At 38.8% G+C, this 17,418-nt stretch overlaps 1 protein-coding gene across 1 annotated transcript in view; it reads right to left on the reverse strand.

Moving 5' to 3' along the window:
- The window catches only part of MED13 (mediator complex subunit 13), a 51,802-nt gene that overhangs the window by 18,357 nt on the left and 16,027 nt on the right, over nt 1-17,418 (reverse strand). The window contains exons 4-9 of the mRNA XM_010009057.1: nt 8,186-8,331; nt 6,931-7,128; nt 5,628-5,822; nt 4,510-4,672; nt 4,092-4,202; nt 1,492-2,175 (exon numbers count right to left, since the gene is read on the reverse strand). Coding sequence (XP_010007359.1) covers nt 1,492-2,175; nt 4,092-4,202; nt 4,510-4,672; nt 5,628-5,822; nt 6,931-7,128; nt 8,186-8,331 — 1,497 coding nt within the window. The remainder of the gene's footprint in view (nt 1-1,491; nt 2,176-4,091; nt 4,203-4,509; nt 4,673-5,627; nt 5,823-6,930; nt 7,129-8,185; nt 8,332-17,418) is intronic.

The raw sequence follows: 17,418 nt of genomic DNA on the forward strand, positions 1-17,418 counted from the left end.
AGAAACTAACACGTCTCACAAATAGTAGAGCTTATTTTTGACAGCCCAGATGCTGAAACTCATCTGGAGTTTAGAATAAGATAGGCTTATGTTTCTCCTCTGAGAGATCAGAAAGAGAGGGTGGTACAGAACAATTAAAAGAGCTTAGCCTTGAAATCCTGTACATAAAAAAGCACAGAGATTCCTCACAGTCCTCCTGGCTGCCTGTGCATCCCTGTCACCCATGCGGTGTGAGGAAGGACACAGAAACAGTTTTACTTTCATCAAAAGGCATCCTAGAAATAAGCTTTTCAAAGAAACAGCCAAAAACACTGTCAAATGCATCCATGCTGGTCACCCATGTTCAGTAACATCTTGTGTTGGGCACAAGCACCCCAGAAAACAGCACAGTGGCTGTGGCTGTGTCCAGCACCACTATCAGCAGTCAATGGGAGTTGAGGATTTCCTCCTTCCCAAATCCTACAAAAATTACCATCAGAAAATTTCTTTCTAGGAACAAGGAATTAAACATCAGGAAAAATACATAATGAAACCAAGCAGCAGTTTCAAGTGTTTTTGATCACCAAAGAGGAAGAGAAGTCACCAGCCAGATACTCTGGGGGAAAAAAAAAAAAAGTCAATAAATTGTTAAATCAAAGTTGAAGCCATACAAGGACAGACCATTTCTTGAACAGAAAAAAATAAGTATTGGAGTAGAGCATATCATTTTCTGTCTGATTGGCTGAAATGAATTAAAGGCTGAAAAAGCACTAAAAAACCCTATAAATGCACATCTTGAAAGAGCTGAGACATGCACGAGTTAATGCAGGGTCTTCAACACTGAACACAAGATGTGGCTAAGAACATGTGTATGAGAACCAACCAAAGGCTACAACAAATTTCCTTCTTCCTCCAGCTTTCCCACACAGCCAAGTGAGTGTCACTGCTATCAATGGCTTCCACTTCCAGCAACAACACAGAAAACAAACACATTTCAGCCTCGTGTGTAGCTGCTTCAACTCTTCTACCACAAATAAAGTGAACTAACTCTTAAAAAAAAATAAATTAGTAAAATTAGTAATCAGTAATCAGGTATTGGTCACATGAAGTTTACCCTTTCACCTGAACAGGAAAAAAATTTGGGACTGAAAAAAAAACCCAAAACCAACAGCAGGTGAGTTGAAAGAGACAAGTCTGGGTGCGTTCAAGATACATTTTTTATCCCTCAAGCAGAACCTCAATTCCCAAATTGACATTATTTGGCTATAGATTAATTTTATAGTAGAAAACTTTACCTCACTGCCACCAGAGTCCTAACGAGAAAAAGGCAGAAGGTTTTAACTAGCCATGTGCTTTGTGCTCACATCCACAAGCACTGCCTTCCTGCACACAGACAGGAGGACAGTGTTATGCTTTAGTGACAACCCTGCTTCTCATGAGAAGCTGCTGCCTTTGGCCTCTCAAGTTTCCTCACTTTCCCATGTTACCACTCCAGTATTAAGAACTACTTACTCTGTAACTGATGTTACGTTTTCCTGTCCAGCAGGTATTACTGGATCATCTCTCAACTTATCATTTGGAAGCTGAGGTGGTAAGAATTCCACATCCTTTTTCTTTGGAACTTTATAATACTTCCAAGTAGTATCAGCTTCATCTTCCTCCAAATTCACTGCAGTACCAACATACATTGTAGGCTCTATGACTTCAGGAAATTGAGCTGGAAAAGGCTGAGACAAGCCATCAAGTCTGTCTTCCATTGTTTTTGTGGGAACCAAGGGGTCTGGTGTTGGCATCTGGTAGAAATGTTGACTCTGAGGAGTAGAAGGAGCTTTAGCGACCCCTTCATCAACCACATCACACGGGTGAGGACTAAGTGGTGGTGGCTGAGGTGAATTTGCCATTTCAGCATTATGCATCTGAGGAGTCTTTGCTACATCATTAGTTCGGATATTTGAAAACCTGACTTGACTGTCTGGTGCAGCCATCACCAGCCTCTGACTGGCTGAATCTGCCTCCATGGCAACATCGTCGCTGATGGACACGCGGTGATGGAAAGGAGTCAAAGGGCGTTTCTGTGGCTTATCCCCTTTGTCTTGTTTCTCATTTGTCTTGTGCTTTGGAGCTGCTTGCTGTTGTTGGCCCACAGGTGGTGCCTGCCCCTGTTGACCTGAATTTCTTGGTTTGAGATTTTTGTGCCTGCAGAATTAATACAGGGGAAAATACTTCACATTAATCTTTCCAATATGTCTATCATGTTGTTTTGCACCAGATAAGAACCCACTTCTAAGACATTAAATAGCCAATTACAGAAGTCTCAAACTGATACTGTCCTGAAGTGAAGCTGCCCCTTCCTGACCAAACATAATTTCAATTACTTGAGTAGCACTGCAAGATTAAGAATACCATGTAAAAAAAGAAAAACACTGTAAGAACTGTCCCATGAGCTAAACACACACATTGTCCTCAGAACTGAAGAGAGTATTTTAGAACTGGTTTTAATAGAAATAGTCACATGAACACAATGTCACTTTCAACTTCTGCCAACAGTGATGAATCAGTAGAACAACATATGAATTAGTGAATGACTTCTTGAATTCAAGCATTAATGCTAACCAATAATGTTGTCCAAGTCTCTTATCAGTTAAGGAGTGGAAAATTAACATAAAAAATCTAGAAGTCAAGCTATTTTAAAGCTTCTGTGGCTATTTACCTACAGATTCAGGAAGTGTGGAAAAAAGAAAAACTCCATGTCTCAACTGCTTTAATACAGTTTGGATTTTTCCAGTATAAATGCATTTGAGCTTGAATATTTCATCTATAGTTTAAGACATCAACTTTCTAGATCATCTGACAGAAAAACAGACATGAAATACCAAAGTCTAAAATGAAATGCTTATGATTAAGCTATTCAACTGCATGAGCACCCTTAGTGCCTGAGTATTCTCTGCCATTAGGAAGTTAAGAAGTATGCAACTTGTATTAAAAATCAGCATTGCGCAGGAATAAAAGGTAAGAGATATTAAAATCTACTTTTACTTTAAACTCTCATACCTGTACACCACTTAGAATTCAAAATACAGATAGCAGTAAGGGGTTCTGAGTCTTTACAATTTCTCTTCAGGCAACAGCATATTTCTAATAGACAGTTCAGAGTTAATAAATTGTTTTGTCTTCAGCAGTGCTATCATATCTAAATTCTCCTTTAACAGAGTACTTACTCCTCCTCCACCTCCCAGCTCTTCTCAGGACACAAGTATTTCTACAGAACTTAAAATAACCTCTTTCAAAATACAACATCCTCCAGACATTATTTTGAGATTGCAATGTTCATTGCAAGGTAATCAATGTAACATTTAAATCAGAGAAAACATTTCAACCTTTACAACACTTCAGTTACCTATACACTTTTTTACACACCTAGTCACTATTGTACACACTTGCATTCATAGTCTGTGTCACTGCACAGTTTCAAAACAAAAGTCAGAACTAACATGGGAAGTTAAATCCAGACCTTCCCCCTGTGTTTTGATCCTTTTTTTTCCCCCTCAGCTAACATAAAAAAAATATATGCTGCCAATTAACTCTCAGAAAAGCAGTTTCATACCCAGTCACATACCCATGGAACAGTGTATTTCCCAAAAAGTAAAGCAGGTTTGGGCCTGTTTTTTTTTCATGTTCATCAAGACAAAATGCTACAATCAGCTTGCTGTTGATTAAACACCTTTCTCCCTTCAAGGCTAATGCCACAGCCCTCTAGAAAAGGCTGTTAATTCCTAAATAATTGTTCCCTTTCCATTGCAGCCTGAGAAAGTTGCCCATAAGTTTCTATTCATGTACAGGCCTAAGGAATTTCAGCCAAAAACTCCAAAATTGCCACTGAACTGCCAGTAGGTCCACTCAGATGATTCACTTGAATAAAAACTCTGCATTATCTTACTGGGCAGAGTTTCAAGACCTACAATGACATTTAGGAGATGAGATACAAATTCTGTTACAGCTTTCCTACAAGCAGCTATTGCTTAATTACTCCTAAAGGAGTCATCTCAAGCCCTCTCCTGAGCACTTCAATCTCAACATACAGAGCTGGACTGTGGGTTTGCCAAGTACTGTACCTTGAACAATTGCAATTTGTCCTCTGTGTGGCTTCAACAAAATCCCAGGATGCTACCTTGTCAGCTGTCTCTTCATCACACAAGCCATTTGATGTAGCAGAGTACTTCCTCCTACGATGCAGTAGCAGGAGAGTTATTTGGGATCAACATATGTTCCTTCCTTACCTCCTGTCAAACCTCAAGAGCAGTTTTGTGACAAGGAATTCAGTGAAGAAATTATAAATAGCCTTTTACTAACATACTGAATTGAGAACTAAACAAAGTACTAGTTCGGAACAAATCAGGTCCTTTAAAATGTGTTATTGCTAAGAGTAAAGCACCATCTACTGCCAGTTACAGCATCTTTTAACAGAACCACTTTCTACAACCAACACACAAGATACCAGTGGGGTTTTATCTTCACACAATGAGTACTTACTTGTTCTGTGCTCTGTTCATGTTGCACTCCTGCCAGACTCTGTCCACCACTTGATTGGCAAGCTTTCTGGGTATTTTGCCACCATGATGGCTAGTACTGTCAGAGATAAATCCATCAGAAACTGAAGAAAACTTCACCCATTTCTGGGCAGATTGAGCATCAACTGAAAGGCAACACCAGAGGAAACAGTTTTAGGCAATGAGGTGATGCACTCACAACCATTATAACTGCAATTGAACCACCACAGAAACATCTTAGGAAGAAAAGTACCTTCTTAACTCAATGTTAGGAATTAAAGACAAACAGAGGATTTATGTATAATAGCTGTTGATTATAACATGGTTCACTCTTAAAGGAAAGGGAAAAAAAAAAAGCACCATATATGTTTACACTATAACTGAGCTGGCTATTCTTCATTTTCCAAGAAACTACAGACCTGGAAAAGAAAATAACACTGCTCATACATCAGGAAAACTTTAGCAAACCTACCTGTTAGGAAATCAAACAGTATAATTTATAAAAAAAAAAAAAAAGGCCAAATTTAAGTAATGGAAGACCTTCGGGGAAAACAAACAAACCAAACCTCTTCTGCACAAAAAGAACTGTATGTAAAGCCACCTGAAACTCTCAGTGAACCTTACTAACTTTGTCTTAAAGCAGTTCACCATCACCCCTACTGGCACAGAGTTCAGAAGGGGCACAGCCTTGCTGAAATCTCAACTACAAAGACTTTCCCCTGGACTGCAAAATAGGCTGGAAACATCACCCTACTCAGTAACGACTGAGATGCACAATGAAGTATATAAAGCTATGCCAGAATACATTTCATGCACACAGATATACAGGAGGGGAAAAACCAAAAACCGATCACAGAAATAGAAGGTACTGGACAACCACAGACCTCATTTCAGCAACACTCAGAAGTGTACAGGTTAATTTTGCTCATGACTGAACAATAAAAATTGATTTTACACAACAGATTTATGACTAAAGGAATGTGCTTTCTGGTAACAAGTCAGTTGTACAGAGAACACCTCAATCCTTTCCAAACCTTGCCAGATTTAAAGGAGAAGCCATCAAAAATCATTTCCCACATGCAGAAGTTGATTTTATCATACCTGTTTGGACCTCCTCTGGAGATGTTGGTGGAGTCAGAGTTACTGAAGACATGGCAGGATCTCTTGTGGAAGCAGGCACTTGGTGGACACCCAAGCAAGCAGTGGAACAGTGAGATGCCCCTACAGTGCTAGGAGCAGGGATGTCTGTCTGAGGAACCAGGACGAAGCACGCTGGGTAGACCATTCGCACACCAGCTGAAAAAAAGCAAGTTGATTTGACAGTTGTTTACCAAAAAACTTGTATTTAAAATCATCAACAAAGGGATCATTTTACCAGTCACTCAGAAGTTTACCTACCCTTCCTACCTACTAAAAGCATTATCTTTGGAAAAATAGGACAAAATTCTTCACCAAGAGGGTAGGAAGGTGCTGGAATAGGTTGCCCAGGGAGGTTGTGGCTGCCCCCTCCCTGGAGGTGTTCAAGGCCAGGTTGGATGAGGCTTGTGCAGCCTGGTCTGGTGAGAGGTGTTGCTGCTCAAGGCAGGGAGGTTGGAACCTGATGATCTTTAAGGTCCTTTCCAACTTCAACCATTCTATGATTCTATGAAAAAGTCTCTGTTGTCACCCTCATCACAACTTTTCAATTTGCTTTACATTAAAGATTTGGGTGAATAAATAAAACCAGTTTTGTATATACAGCCCTGGCATCTACAGGCTCCTACTTGCTTCCATAATTTTTAGAAAGAAGACTGAGAACATGCTTTTCAGTATCACATAAAACTGACAGTATTCCCTTCCCCATCAGCACCAGGATCTTCAGCCACCACTGTGATCTGAGCCTGAAACACTCATTACAGAGAAATTATTACATTAGTTGGCAAATCAAAGGTCAATAGCCCACAGCAGAGGAACAAACTAGTGTGTCCCAGGGGCTTAGATTTTAGAAACAGCAGCAGATAAATGCAGTGCTTGAGTACACTACATTCCCCAGGATTGTGGTTTTGAAGACATCCCTGAAAGGCACGTCTGTGCTGTCTGAATTTGCACAGAATCTGAAGCAGTGCAACGTGCTTTTGATGCATCTCAGATGTCAACAGTGATAGACTAGGGTGTTCCTTTTACCTTTTTATTTATTTATTTTAAAAACAATCTTGCTTCTCAGGGTAAATAAAGAAAAGCACCTACTAACATGTTTGCAAAACCCACTAAAGGCACAACTAAGCACAGGGAAAGGGAAAAACAAGAGATCAACAGCAGCTGAAAATAGTTGCAAAAAAGAACAAAGTGGGGTCATTTTGCATTCAGAATTTCACAGACCTAACTGGCCAGTTTGTTTCAGCAATTAAAAGGTAAAAGCACTCACCAACAAGGACTTCAACAGCAGCTAAAGAATCATCCTCCCAATCCATTTCTTCTTGTTTCTCCTCAGATCCCTCCTTCAGGTTAGATGTAACAGGATAGAATTGTTTCCATTCACCAATAAGCTTCTTTGTGGACGAATCAGAAAGCTTAAAGGACTGCCCTGTGAGTGTGCCATTTAATCCAAAGGGGCTCAGAATAACTAAAAAGATAAATAAAAACACATTGGAGATAATCTATCTAACCAAAATTCACCCTCCATCACTGAAACAGCATTTTTGTTATTTCAGCCACACCAAATACACAACTTATCTCTGGTAAGAGTACACCCTAATCACATTTTCCTGAACTGCACAAGGTGTTGGTAATAGGGACACATTGTTAAATGTCTGTGTACTCTTTAAGTATCAAGATACCACTGAAGCAGCTACAAATTAATCTTTTTAAACAAGCAACAAGCAGGTTTTCATCTTGGCTAGGTCTCTATCATACAGGTAGGATAAAGAAACACTATTTCAATTCTGACAGAGTTAAGGTGTTTCCTCATCCTTTCATTCGCTTGGTACAGTTTCAACAACAAGGGAAGTAACCTGCTTCATGTTTAGTCTTGTCCACATTAGGAGAGCACAGCTGCTGTTAAATTGCATTTTAAAAAAAGCAAGTTTAGACACTGAGCATTAATAAACAAGGGTAGTATGTGGTCATGCAGGAAAACCGATTTCTAGAGCCAGCACAAGTGTGTCTGCAACAGGGAAGGATCAAACACCCACTGACCAGACTCAGGCCCCATCACTCCTCTGTCCTCCAGAGCACAGCCTGCATCTGCTGGTGGAACCAAAGGCATTTACAGGCAAGGAAGAGCCAAATAAAAAAGGGTAAGGGGATTGAACAGCTTAAGTATGTTGAGTCAGAAATTGACTTCTAAAAGAGGGATTGCTGAAAATACATGGCGTTATAAAGTTCGCTGGAAAAGCAAAAATGTCTTAAGTCGCTCAGAGGAGAGAAACTTGGAAACTTCAGTTTATTGTGTCGTGAAGACCAATTATTTGGCTACATGGCAAGAGATTAATGTGGAAATGATCCACCTGCAGAAGAGCTGGCACACACCAACTGGCTTCTGACTATGTCAAGATGGGGGACAGGTGGGGAGAACATGTAATGAGAGCAGATACCCCACTTCAGCCCTTGCCAGGCCTCATCCTGAGCACCTCGAAGGATTGATTCATTTTAATACTCCCTTGCTGACTCTCAACACCTACCTTGGAAAGGGCTGTTGGACTGCTGGGCCAGAGTGAGGTGTTCTTCACTGAGCAGGTACACAGGCTGATGCTGACTGATTTCCACACTGGTGCAAACATTGCTGTCTCCATGTAAGAAGAAGGTGAATGAGCAGGACAAGTGCTCGCTGGGGAACGAGAAGTGGGGAGGACATAGGGTGAGGGGAGAGAAAAAAAATCCTGAGTATGGAACTTCAAGTAAGTGGATGGCTTTATCACTAGTCTGAAGGCATTTACTCCCAAAGTATTAATTAATGAAGTAATAAAAAATCCCTTCTATCTAAATAGCAAAACAATGGCAAATACACATTGCCTTAGAGCATTTACAAAGTATTTGAGCATTAGAGACAAAAACTCAGTTAGAAAAATACAGACCCAAAGTTTTCAATTACTTCATATTTTGAGGTCTGGAAGAAATTTCAAGCACCTCTTTTGCAATAAAAATGAAATTATAACTTAACACTTGCATATCTTTTATATTTATTTTAAATCTATAAACGTATTTCTGAATATATATTAATTTTAACAAGGCAATATCAAGGTTATGCTGTCACAGATCCACTAAGCAGAATTTTTATTTTAATATATTAAATATTAGCAAACAAGCCACTTATTTTAAAGCAGTAAGAAGAATGGCAACAGCTTTGAGAAGTGTTTGGGGGTTTTTTGGTTATGTTGGGTTTTTTTTAAAATCGAATCTTATTTTCACGCTCCTGAAGCCAATCAAGTAACTAAAAACTAAATCTCATACCTACCCACAAAACAGAAGATACAACCAATTAAGAAAAAAAAAAAAAAAAGCACCCAAACCCTCACAAAGCTTCAGTAATTGTTAAAAAGTCATTAAGGCAAATATCAATGCTTAGGACCAGATGCTTCCCTGATTGCTCCTCTCAGACCAGAGTGTTTTAAAGAAAACAAAACACTGAAGTCCTGTACAGCAAAACCCACCACCACCACACACCTCCTTCATGTAGCTCTGAACTAAATGCTGTTTCCACACTGCTGTATATAGTGACTACTTGACAACTAGTTGAAATCTTCTGCCTCTCCAGACTATGCTTCAGAGACTCCCCAGTTTTTGCAGCTCTGCTAGCTGCTGTTTTGTTACAAAAATATAGCTAAACCCCTGCAAGTACAACTATCAAAATATTTTATGTCACATCCAAATATGTTCAGTGGTTTATGTGAAATATATTTTACCAATTTTAATTGAAGCCAAAAAAAAAAGAATAGCAGCTCCCTGTCAGGGCACCACAGAAGCAGAATATCTCCATACCCAGTTTCAGCTGAAAAACTTTGTTTTTTTCTTTTTAAATAAGTTGTACAGGCACAAGGATTTTCAGTTGTTTTAGCTACAAGTTATCTCAAGTGCCAGACTAATACATTCCCACAGGAAAAGAACAGATGTTGAAAATCAAGAAGATGCTATTCACAATGGACATTAAATTAGGTCCACCATCTCAGTAACAGAAGAATGAAAGTCAAGGAGAACTTTTAAAGTACTTCATAAGCTACTGAACAGAAAATAAGTCCTTCTCTGTAAGGAGGGCAGCATCAAGCACCTGCTCAGTCTCAGGAAAAAAGGAAGAAACTGGTCTAGGAAAACAGTAAATTAAGTCAGGAAAAATAGCAGGTACTACTGCATTTTTGCAAGGTCGAACGGAAAAGTCACTCCATGAACTACTGTAGCCTAAAAAGACATCACATCCTCCCAGAAAAATAAAAATTAGATCACATCAACTAATTCCCAGGATCATGGGCATGCTCTCTGAAATCCTGAAATGTCTGAATTTCTTAGTCTACAGGACGAGAACACAAAGCAAGTTTTGTGTTCCTGAAAAAGATACAAAGGGAGCTCCAGGGCATGAAAACCTGACGAGTTCCAAGCACCTGAGCAACCCTACAAAAATGCAACCTCCAGAGGTGCAGTTTCTGGATCCATCTGTAGTGTCACTTCCAAGATGTTTCTTTCCTCAACCAGCAGATAGTAAAGAGTAAACCCTAAGGAAAAAGCTGCTGGAATTGGCACAGTCCATTCAATCCATGAAAACAGAGATTAAGTCAGTTCACTGAGTCTCACCCCAATGAGTCAAGTAGCCACCAGGGCAGCCACTACAGTGAGAAGAGAGAAGGCCACAGTGTTAAATAAACAGCTTTGCCTACCAGCAGATTTAAAATTAGGGACCTAAAACACTTCAAGGACAGGAGAACCCACAAACCATGCAAGGAGGAAGAGGAAACAGCACATTTTTAATTACAGTAACTTAAAGTGAACTCAGTGAGGAGCTGCTCTAGGTGTCTGGCCCTGACTGAAGATGACCGTTTTCAAGGTGCATCAAGGCTGGGGTGGTATCATGATTTGCTGCTCAATTTTAGTTGTGTTTTTGGAACAATAAAAAAAAAAGCCAGGAGCCAATCATCCACTCTTCATTGACAAGTGTGAAGCACAACTGCTTCAGTAATCCAGCTCTGGCCAGAATACTCCCTGCAGATGAAACAACACACTGCTCAGGAATCTCAGGGAAGTTACTTTCCAAAATGCAGTGATGATGGAGCTGAGCATCTTGCTGGTGATTTCAAGTTCAAGTGAAGTCACATGGTTAGCAAACACCACTAAATTCCTATAAGGAAATCTGATTAAACTTTAATCCCTACACAAATAGTTGAAGACTGATTTTCAAATTTAATTTTATTTTTAAATCATATCGGATGGCTTAGGTGAAAGACTGGATAGTGTTCTTGGCTCTGATTGAGAGACAACAATTTAGAAGCTTAGTATAAGTGAGGCAAAGTTTAAAAATAAAAGCACATATTCTTTAAATACACTTTAAATGCAATTAAGCTATGTCTCTTGTAAACACCACATTATTACACAGACAAAGGGCAGACAATTGTAGCATAATCTGATGGAATTCAAAGAAACCAAGACAAAGAGAAGCATCAGCATGATAACAGAAGCATTTAAATTCACTACACTGCAAAAATAGTTCTAAGAAGTAGCAAAGAAAACTCAAGGTCATTGTGCAAAAGCCAAATAAAAAAAACCACCCCAAATCAGAAGCCTCTTCTACCCCCACCCAGCAGGGGAGAAGTTTCCAAGCAAATAATAAAGGAAGAGAGCAGCTATTGTCACTGACATCATTCCACCAGCTTTGGCAGGCAGGCTGCAAGCACACCACTTGTACAGCTGGGAGAGCAGATCTGCTGTGGGCACCACTGCTTCTAGAAAATCCAAACATTCTAAAGTTTTCACTAATTCTGGTTTAAAACAAGCCTTTCAATTAATTCTGGTTATGTGTTAAACAGCAACATTATGCACACCACCTCGGGTTTATGTTTCAGGACTTTTGGAGGTGCAGAGTCATTTTGTGCACAATAGGATAATAATGTTTCATAGTAGGAATACATGGTAAAATCAGTGCTGTCCTTAAGCTAAGGGAAACATTTCCACATGGAAAACGTGAGTCTCCTTTAAACCAAAGGTTAATAACATGAAAGGCAAAATTAACATTATGTATTAAAACACAGCATTAAATTTCTTCCTAGCTAACCATGCTCAGAAACTGCTTCTTCTCATTTAACACCACCATTTCTGTTAGGTTACAGAACTCGAGGAAATGTCGATGCATGTGAAATAATCACAAGCAATAAAATGAAGAATCCTCATTTTAAAACACTAAAAATCAAAACTATACTGAAGGTCTTTGCAGGGCAGTGGAAGAAAGGAAGAAGGAAAACAAAGACCAGGGCTCTTAAGTTACTGGATGCCCCTACATACACCATTTTATGGACTTAGCAAGCAACCCTCAAAATGTGCCTTCTTCATACTGCTGATTTTTTTAAAAATCAGTATTTTGCACATTTTCCAATTCCTTAAGTTTCCAGAGACTGATGGCTAGCACACAATGTCACCCCAACCTCTGCTTAGGAGGAATCTTCTCAAACTTTATCATAACCTACTAAAAAATAATATATATACACACACACACACACATACATATATATCCACTATTTTTCTAATTCTCTCTCTCCTATTCTCAGTAACTTGCCTCACAGCCTAAAAATTTACCTACTTACCACTTCGGGGCAAATAGGCAAATTAGCTTTACAATTCAGTCAGGGACACAATAACAGAGAGAAAGCTGGTGGTTTCCTGCCTGCTAAGGCAGAGTTCATCCAAAGCTTTTATTAGCAGACATTTTCTTAAGCAGCTCAGAAGATCACTAAATAATTTGTGCAGAGCATCTCATGACTGAAATATTAAGAAATACCCATAACTCAACACTCAGAACTTTTCTCCTACATGCAGAGAAAAAGAAACAATAATTAAAAAAAAAAAAATCAGTGAAGTCCTTATGGTGCAGATACAGCAAAAAAATAGTAGCTTGTCTTAAAGATACTATTGATTTCCCCCCATCACTGTTTTTTGTACTTCTTCAACTACTATCAGGTATTGTTGCATGTCCATATATAAGACATAAAAGCAGAGGGCAGAATTATCTGAAAACAGAAAATCTTTTTTTGCATGAGCTTGAGTAAGTTATTCCATTAACACTTCTAATATTTATAGTTAAATGAATTTCATTAGAAGTCCTAATCACAGAACTTAAACATGAATAATCCAGTTTCCAACTGCTCTCTGAATAAAACTGTTTGTGAAGTATCATCAGAATGATCATGCGTTATGAATTTTGATCTGAACACACCAGAATTAAGCCAGAATGAATTCCAACACTGAAAGCAAGTTTAAAGATAAAATAGACACTTTTTGGAAATAATGCTATTTTAATCAACCTTCAGTTCTCACCTATGCTCCATTAAAATACATTTGCATAAAACACTTTTTTTTTCTTGACCAGTGTTCCCTTTTCACTCCAACCATACAAAGCAAAGATCTTCGAATTTCAGGGACAAAGGATTATGATTCTATGTGAAGAGAAACAGAAACTGAGTGGCCAATTTCAATACAATTTCTACTTTTACCTCTGTAAAAGAAACTGAAGGAAAGGGGGGGGGGAAGCACACTAAAATTTACATATACATGAGGTTTCTACATCTCCATTAGCAAACCTGAAAATACCTCCTTGATACAAGGTAATTAGGTCTGTTTTTTTTCCTCCACGTTAGTACTTACATAGAGCTTTATATCTTCAAAGTGCTTCACAAACATTAGCTGCATTAGACCCTCACTAATCCACACTTCACTAGATTGCACACTTGAGATCAGCACCAGGCTGCTGCTGAAAGGCAAGGAGACTGCAACAACATCAGAAGCAGCAAGGAAGATTCCAACTAAAAAAACTCTATAGCACATTTAATAGTACAATTCTAAAAAGGATCCAAATGTTCCAGCTGAATGACTGAATGGCTTGAGTTTTGTCTGGGTGGGCTGGTTTCTTAGTTTTGTGCTTTGTTTTGGTTTGTGTTTGTTGTTTTTTTAATAATTACCATCTCATATTTTCCTAGACTCTTTGTAAATTACTTCTGACTTGAACACACAGAGTGGATTACCAAGTCAAAGCAGTTCTTACCATATCCTTATAAACTCTATGCTTTCTACTGCCATTTGCTAGGTGAGGAAAATGAATATTACTCAGCAGGACTGCTGTCCCAGAGCTAATGGCTGTCACAATCAGAATTCTCCCATTTCCTTTTCAATAGGGTAGAACACACCTTGTTTAGGAGCACAAACACATCAGCTACAGTTTTAAGTCTCTAATTAATAGGCACCATTATTTCAGACTGTTAGGAAATGTTTGCCCATAACTGGTACATATTGGCCAGCACCCAGAATCCTCTGGGGCATTTTGACCAAGAATCAATATATTATGACTGGCTGACAACAATTAGCAGCAGCAGCAATAGAGCTGAGGGTTTCCAACTGATGCATCCCAGCTGTCCAAACAGAAGCATCTCCAAACAGTTATTCTTCACTAAAGACTGTTTGGGTGTGCCACTTAAATATACTTCAAGTGTCAAAGTTCCTTTTTAGAAGTGACAGTTGGCTTCTATAGTAAATTACTGGGCTGGAGAACACAGTCTTACAATTAAATTGGTTCTTTTGGAAAGAATCATGTAAATAGAATAAAAGTTTCAAGGTAACAAACACACCACGAAGCCCTAAACCCCTCATATTCAGTTATTTGTTTGTTGTTGGTTTCTTTTTCCTTTAACCAGGTGGAGAGACAACACTCTAGCAACTAGCACAGACAACTTAACTGCCCAAAAGTAAGTCTGGAGGAATCACATACCTGAGCACATGTTCAACATGCACTGCCTGGTCCTCTGCTCTACCATACATACACTATGGGCTTTGTTCTTTGTCAGGCAATTCTCCAGGGCTTTTCAGCAGGCAGAGGAGTGAGGCTGCCAGGCCACTTGAGGCTTTCTGAGCTAACAGAAGAAAAGCAGAAGCAACTCCCTCAAGACAACCCATCTACCACCTTCTCTTTGTAAGTGCTTGTTCAGAACAGTTCTTTGTATACACACCTTCCAGGCAGAGCCCTAACACTGCAATGCACTAATGAAGAGAGGCTTTCTGTGCAACCACCTTTACACCTGTCCTGCTTGAATGATCTTGTTTTCAAACATGGCAACTTCAACTTCCACTCACCATCCATAATCCTGAATTATAGAACTCCACTGTCTTCACTGAGACTAGAAAGGAGCAGGAAATTAAGTATGCACTTGCTGTCATGTGCAAAATAAAAAATAAGGAAAACACTCAAATCAGATTGTAATATTCACACAGCACCAAAAATAATTGCCAGGGAAACAATTTGAGTTTTCTTGATTTAATACATATTCAGGAACTTTCTTTGGGTTTGCTTTACTTATCTGGGGGTGGGAGGTGGAGTGATTTGTTTTTTAAGCACTGGGGCCTGAGGGAAATAGAGGGTAAGAGAAACGTAGTTCCTTGTTCTCTAGGAAAAACACGTTATCATACATACTCATAACACTGCAATGCTACCTTGTATGATAAGAGTTTGAAAATCATCATTAATCAAGTCATAAACATGCCTTTCTTGCCATTGGCTACAAGTCCCCCTGTAACATCAGAGTTGGTCTCAGCCCCATCACAAGGTCTGTACTTCAGGCAGACACAGTGGCATTAATATCTTAATGAGAAAGCTCAAAGACATCAGAACAAATGCATGTCTACATTTTCTAGGAAATTAGCTATTCTGTATCTCCACATGAAGTAGTAAGATCTCAAAATGCAGATGCTTCTCTACTGACAAGAAGATGGAACTGCAGATATTTTTCTAAGTATCTCTGAGTAACTCCCTATGGTCATGGACGTAAATATAGCAGAAAGCTGATTTTGACGGTACCACAAAGCTAAAAACATAGCTAATAGCAAAGCAGAAAAAACTTCCAGTTCAAAGCACATCATTAATGACTACTGTGAAAGGGCTCCTCACAATACTTTTCACAGAGCTGAGAATGTTTTGATTGTAGTTAGACCTGCAAGTTAAAAATGTATTTATTTTATAAGCAAATTATGTGCACTAAAACAAATACAAATGCAGCAACTGACCTGTATTCCAGAATAAGCCATAGTCACTCTTAAGACTTTCACATTTTTTAATTAACTTCATTACTGAGCTTAGTTTCATCCAATAAAAGCAAGACTGAAATAAAAAACTATGCTCTGTACACTACTAAAACTACAGCATGGCATCTTACATAGAAACAAAGCTGATTTTTTCAGAACCCAACCAGATTATATATGCACACACACAGAAAGTATATATTTCTCCAGATAAAGCAATTATAAGCAATACAACAAAGAGTTTGTTCATGTTCCTGTATTTCAGCACTTAAATGAGACTAATAAACCTGCCATATTTTATTTTTGCATCCTTTAATTATTAAGGATGCAAATCTCAATTATTTGAACTTGAGCATTCACAAATGAGATGTGTGCTTTAAAGAATAAGAATCCAGAGCATATCTGGAAAACAGGTAATAGCCAGACATTACTCTATTTCAAAGAGAGTGTAGCAGCTTTCAATGTATTGCTCTATCTGAAAGATCTACAAATGTCTTACTAAGCCAGATTTTTTTCAAAGTTCAGAATTGAAATGCACTGTAAAATTTTCATTTACCAAAACGTGAACTATCTGTATGGGTTTTGTGTTATCTACTGTTCAGTGAACAACAGCAGCACAGATTTCTTGGTGAAAGCCACAAACCCAGACCCATCTCTTTTTTTTCATTCTTCCTGATGAACCAACTAGTGCTGTAACTTCAGCTAAATAAGAGAAAACTGCTTTGTGATGTAAAGTGCTAAATTTGTCTGCTTGTAGTCTCTGTAGCAACCCAATATTCCAAAGAGACAATCATGTGATCAATGCTCTCAGCTCCTGCTGTTTATCCTGCACTGTCCTACTTACAGCAGCTCTCAATTCCAGCTGTCTACAGTACAAGGAAAAACATCACCTGCTCTCCTGCCGGTACATGATGCCAGAACAGCCTCATTAGAGCCCTTGTAAGAAAACGTTGACATTGTTTGATTTAAAGATTTACATAGGGAAAAAAATTTTAAAAAGAGAGTTGAGCAGTCTTAGAAAATATTACAGCAGTATCCAGGAAAAGCCACTTAAGTTTCAGCTATTAAGGTTTCAAATTAAATATACAGAAATAAACGTGAAACCTGTGGCTTCACCTTGTTCTTCTATCATTACCTCTGTCAAGGAGGAAGAAATTTTTGACCTTTAGCACCCAGAAATGTCCTATTTTTTTTCCTTAATTATAACTTACCATTTTAGAGGGAGCAAGAAGCAAACTACTCAGCTCCTATAGGAAGGGGAGCCACGGGAAATAGGAAAGAGGCAGCAAAGCAGAGATATGGAGAGCTCAGTGTTCCCTTTGCCTTGAGGGCAGCAAGGAGCAGGCAGCAGCTCCTCTCCAAGCTGTGCATTATCAATACAAGCCTTCCTGAAGTTGGCAACAGGACCTGACTGAAAAACATAACCCCTCTCCCCACTGCAGCCACAGCCATTCAGGTCTGTGGATCTGCCAACACATTTGCTCCCAACTCATAATTCCATCCACTGTGGATGGTTTTACCTCTTCCTCCTGACAAGGTGAGGTAGAGAGAAAAAAAAAAATACATATATTCAGAAATACGATCCGCACACTTTCAAATCAAGGTAACTACACATGGAAAGGCTTATAACAAAATCAAATTTGTATCTAGAATATTT

The sequence above is a fragment of the Chaetura pelagica genome, unplaced genomic scaffold (assembly GCF_000747805.2).
Source record: "Chaetura pelagica isolate M959 unplaced genomic scaffold, ChaPel_1.0 scaffold72, whole genome shotgun sequence".
NCBI lineage: Eukaryota > Metazoa > Chordata > Aves > Apodiformes > Apodidae > Chaetura > Chaetura pelagica.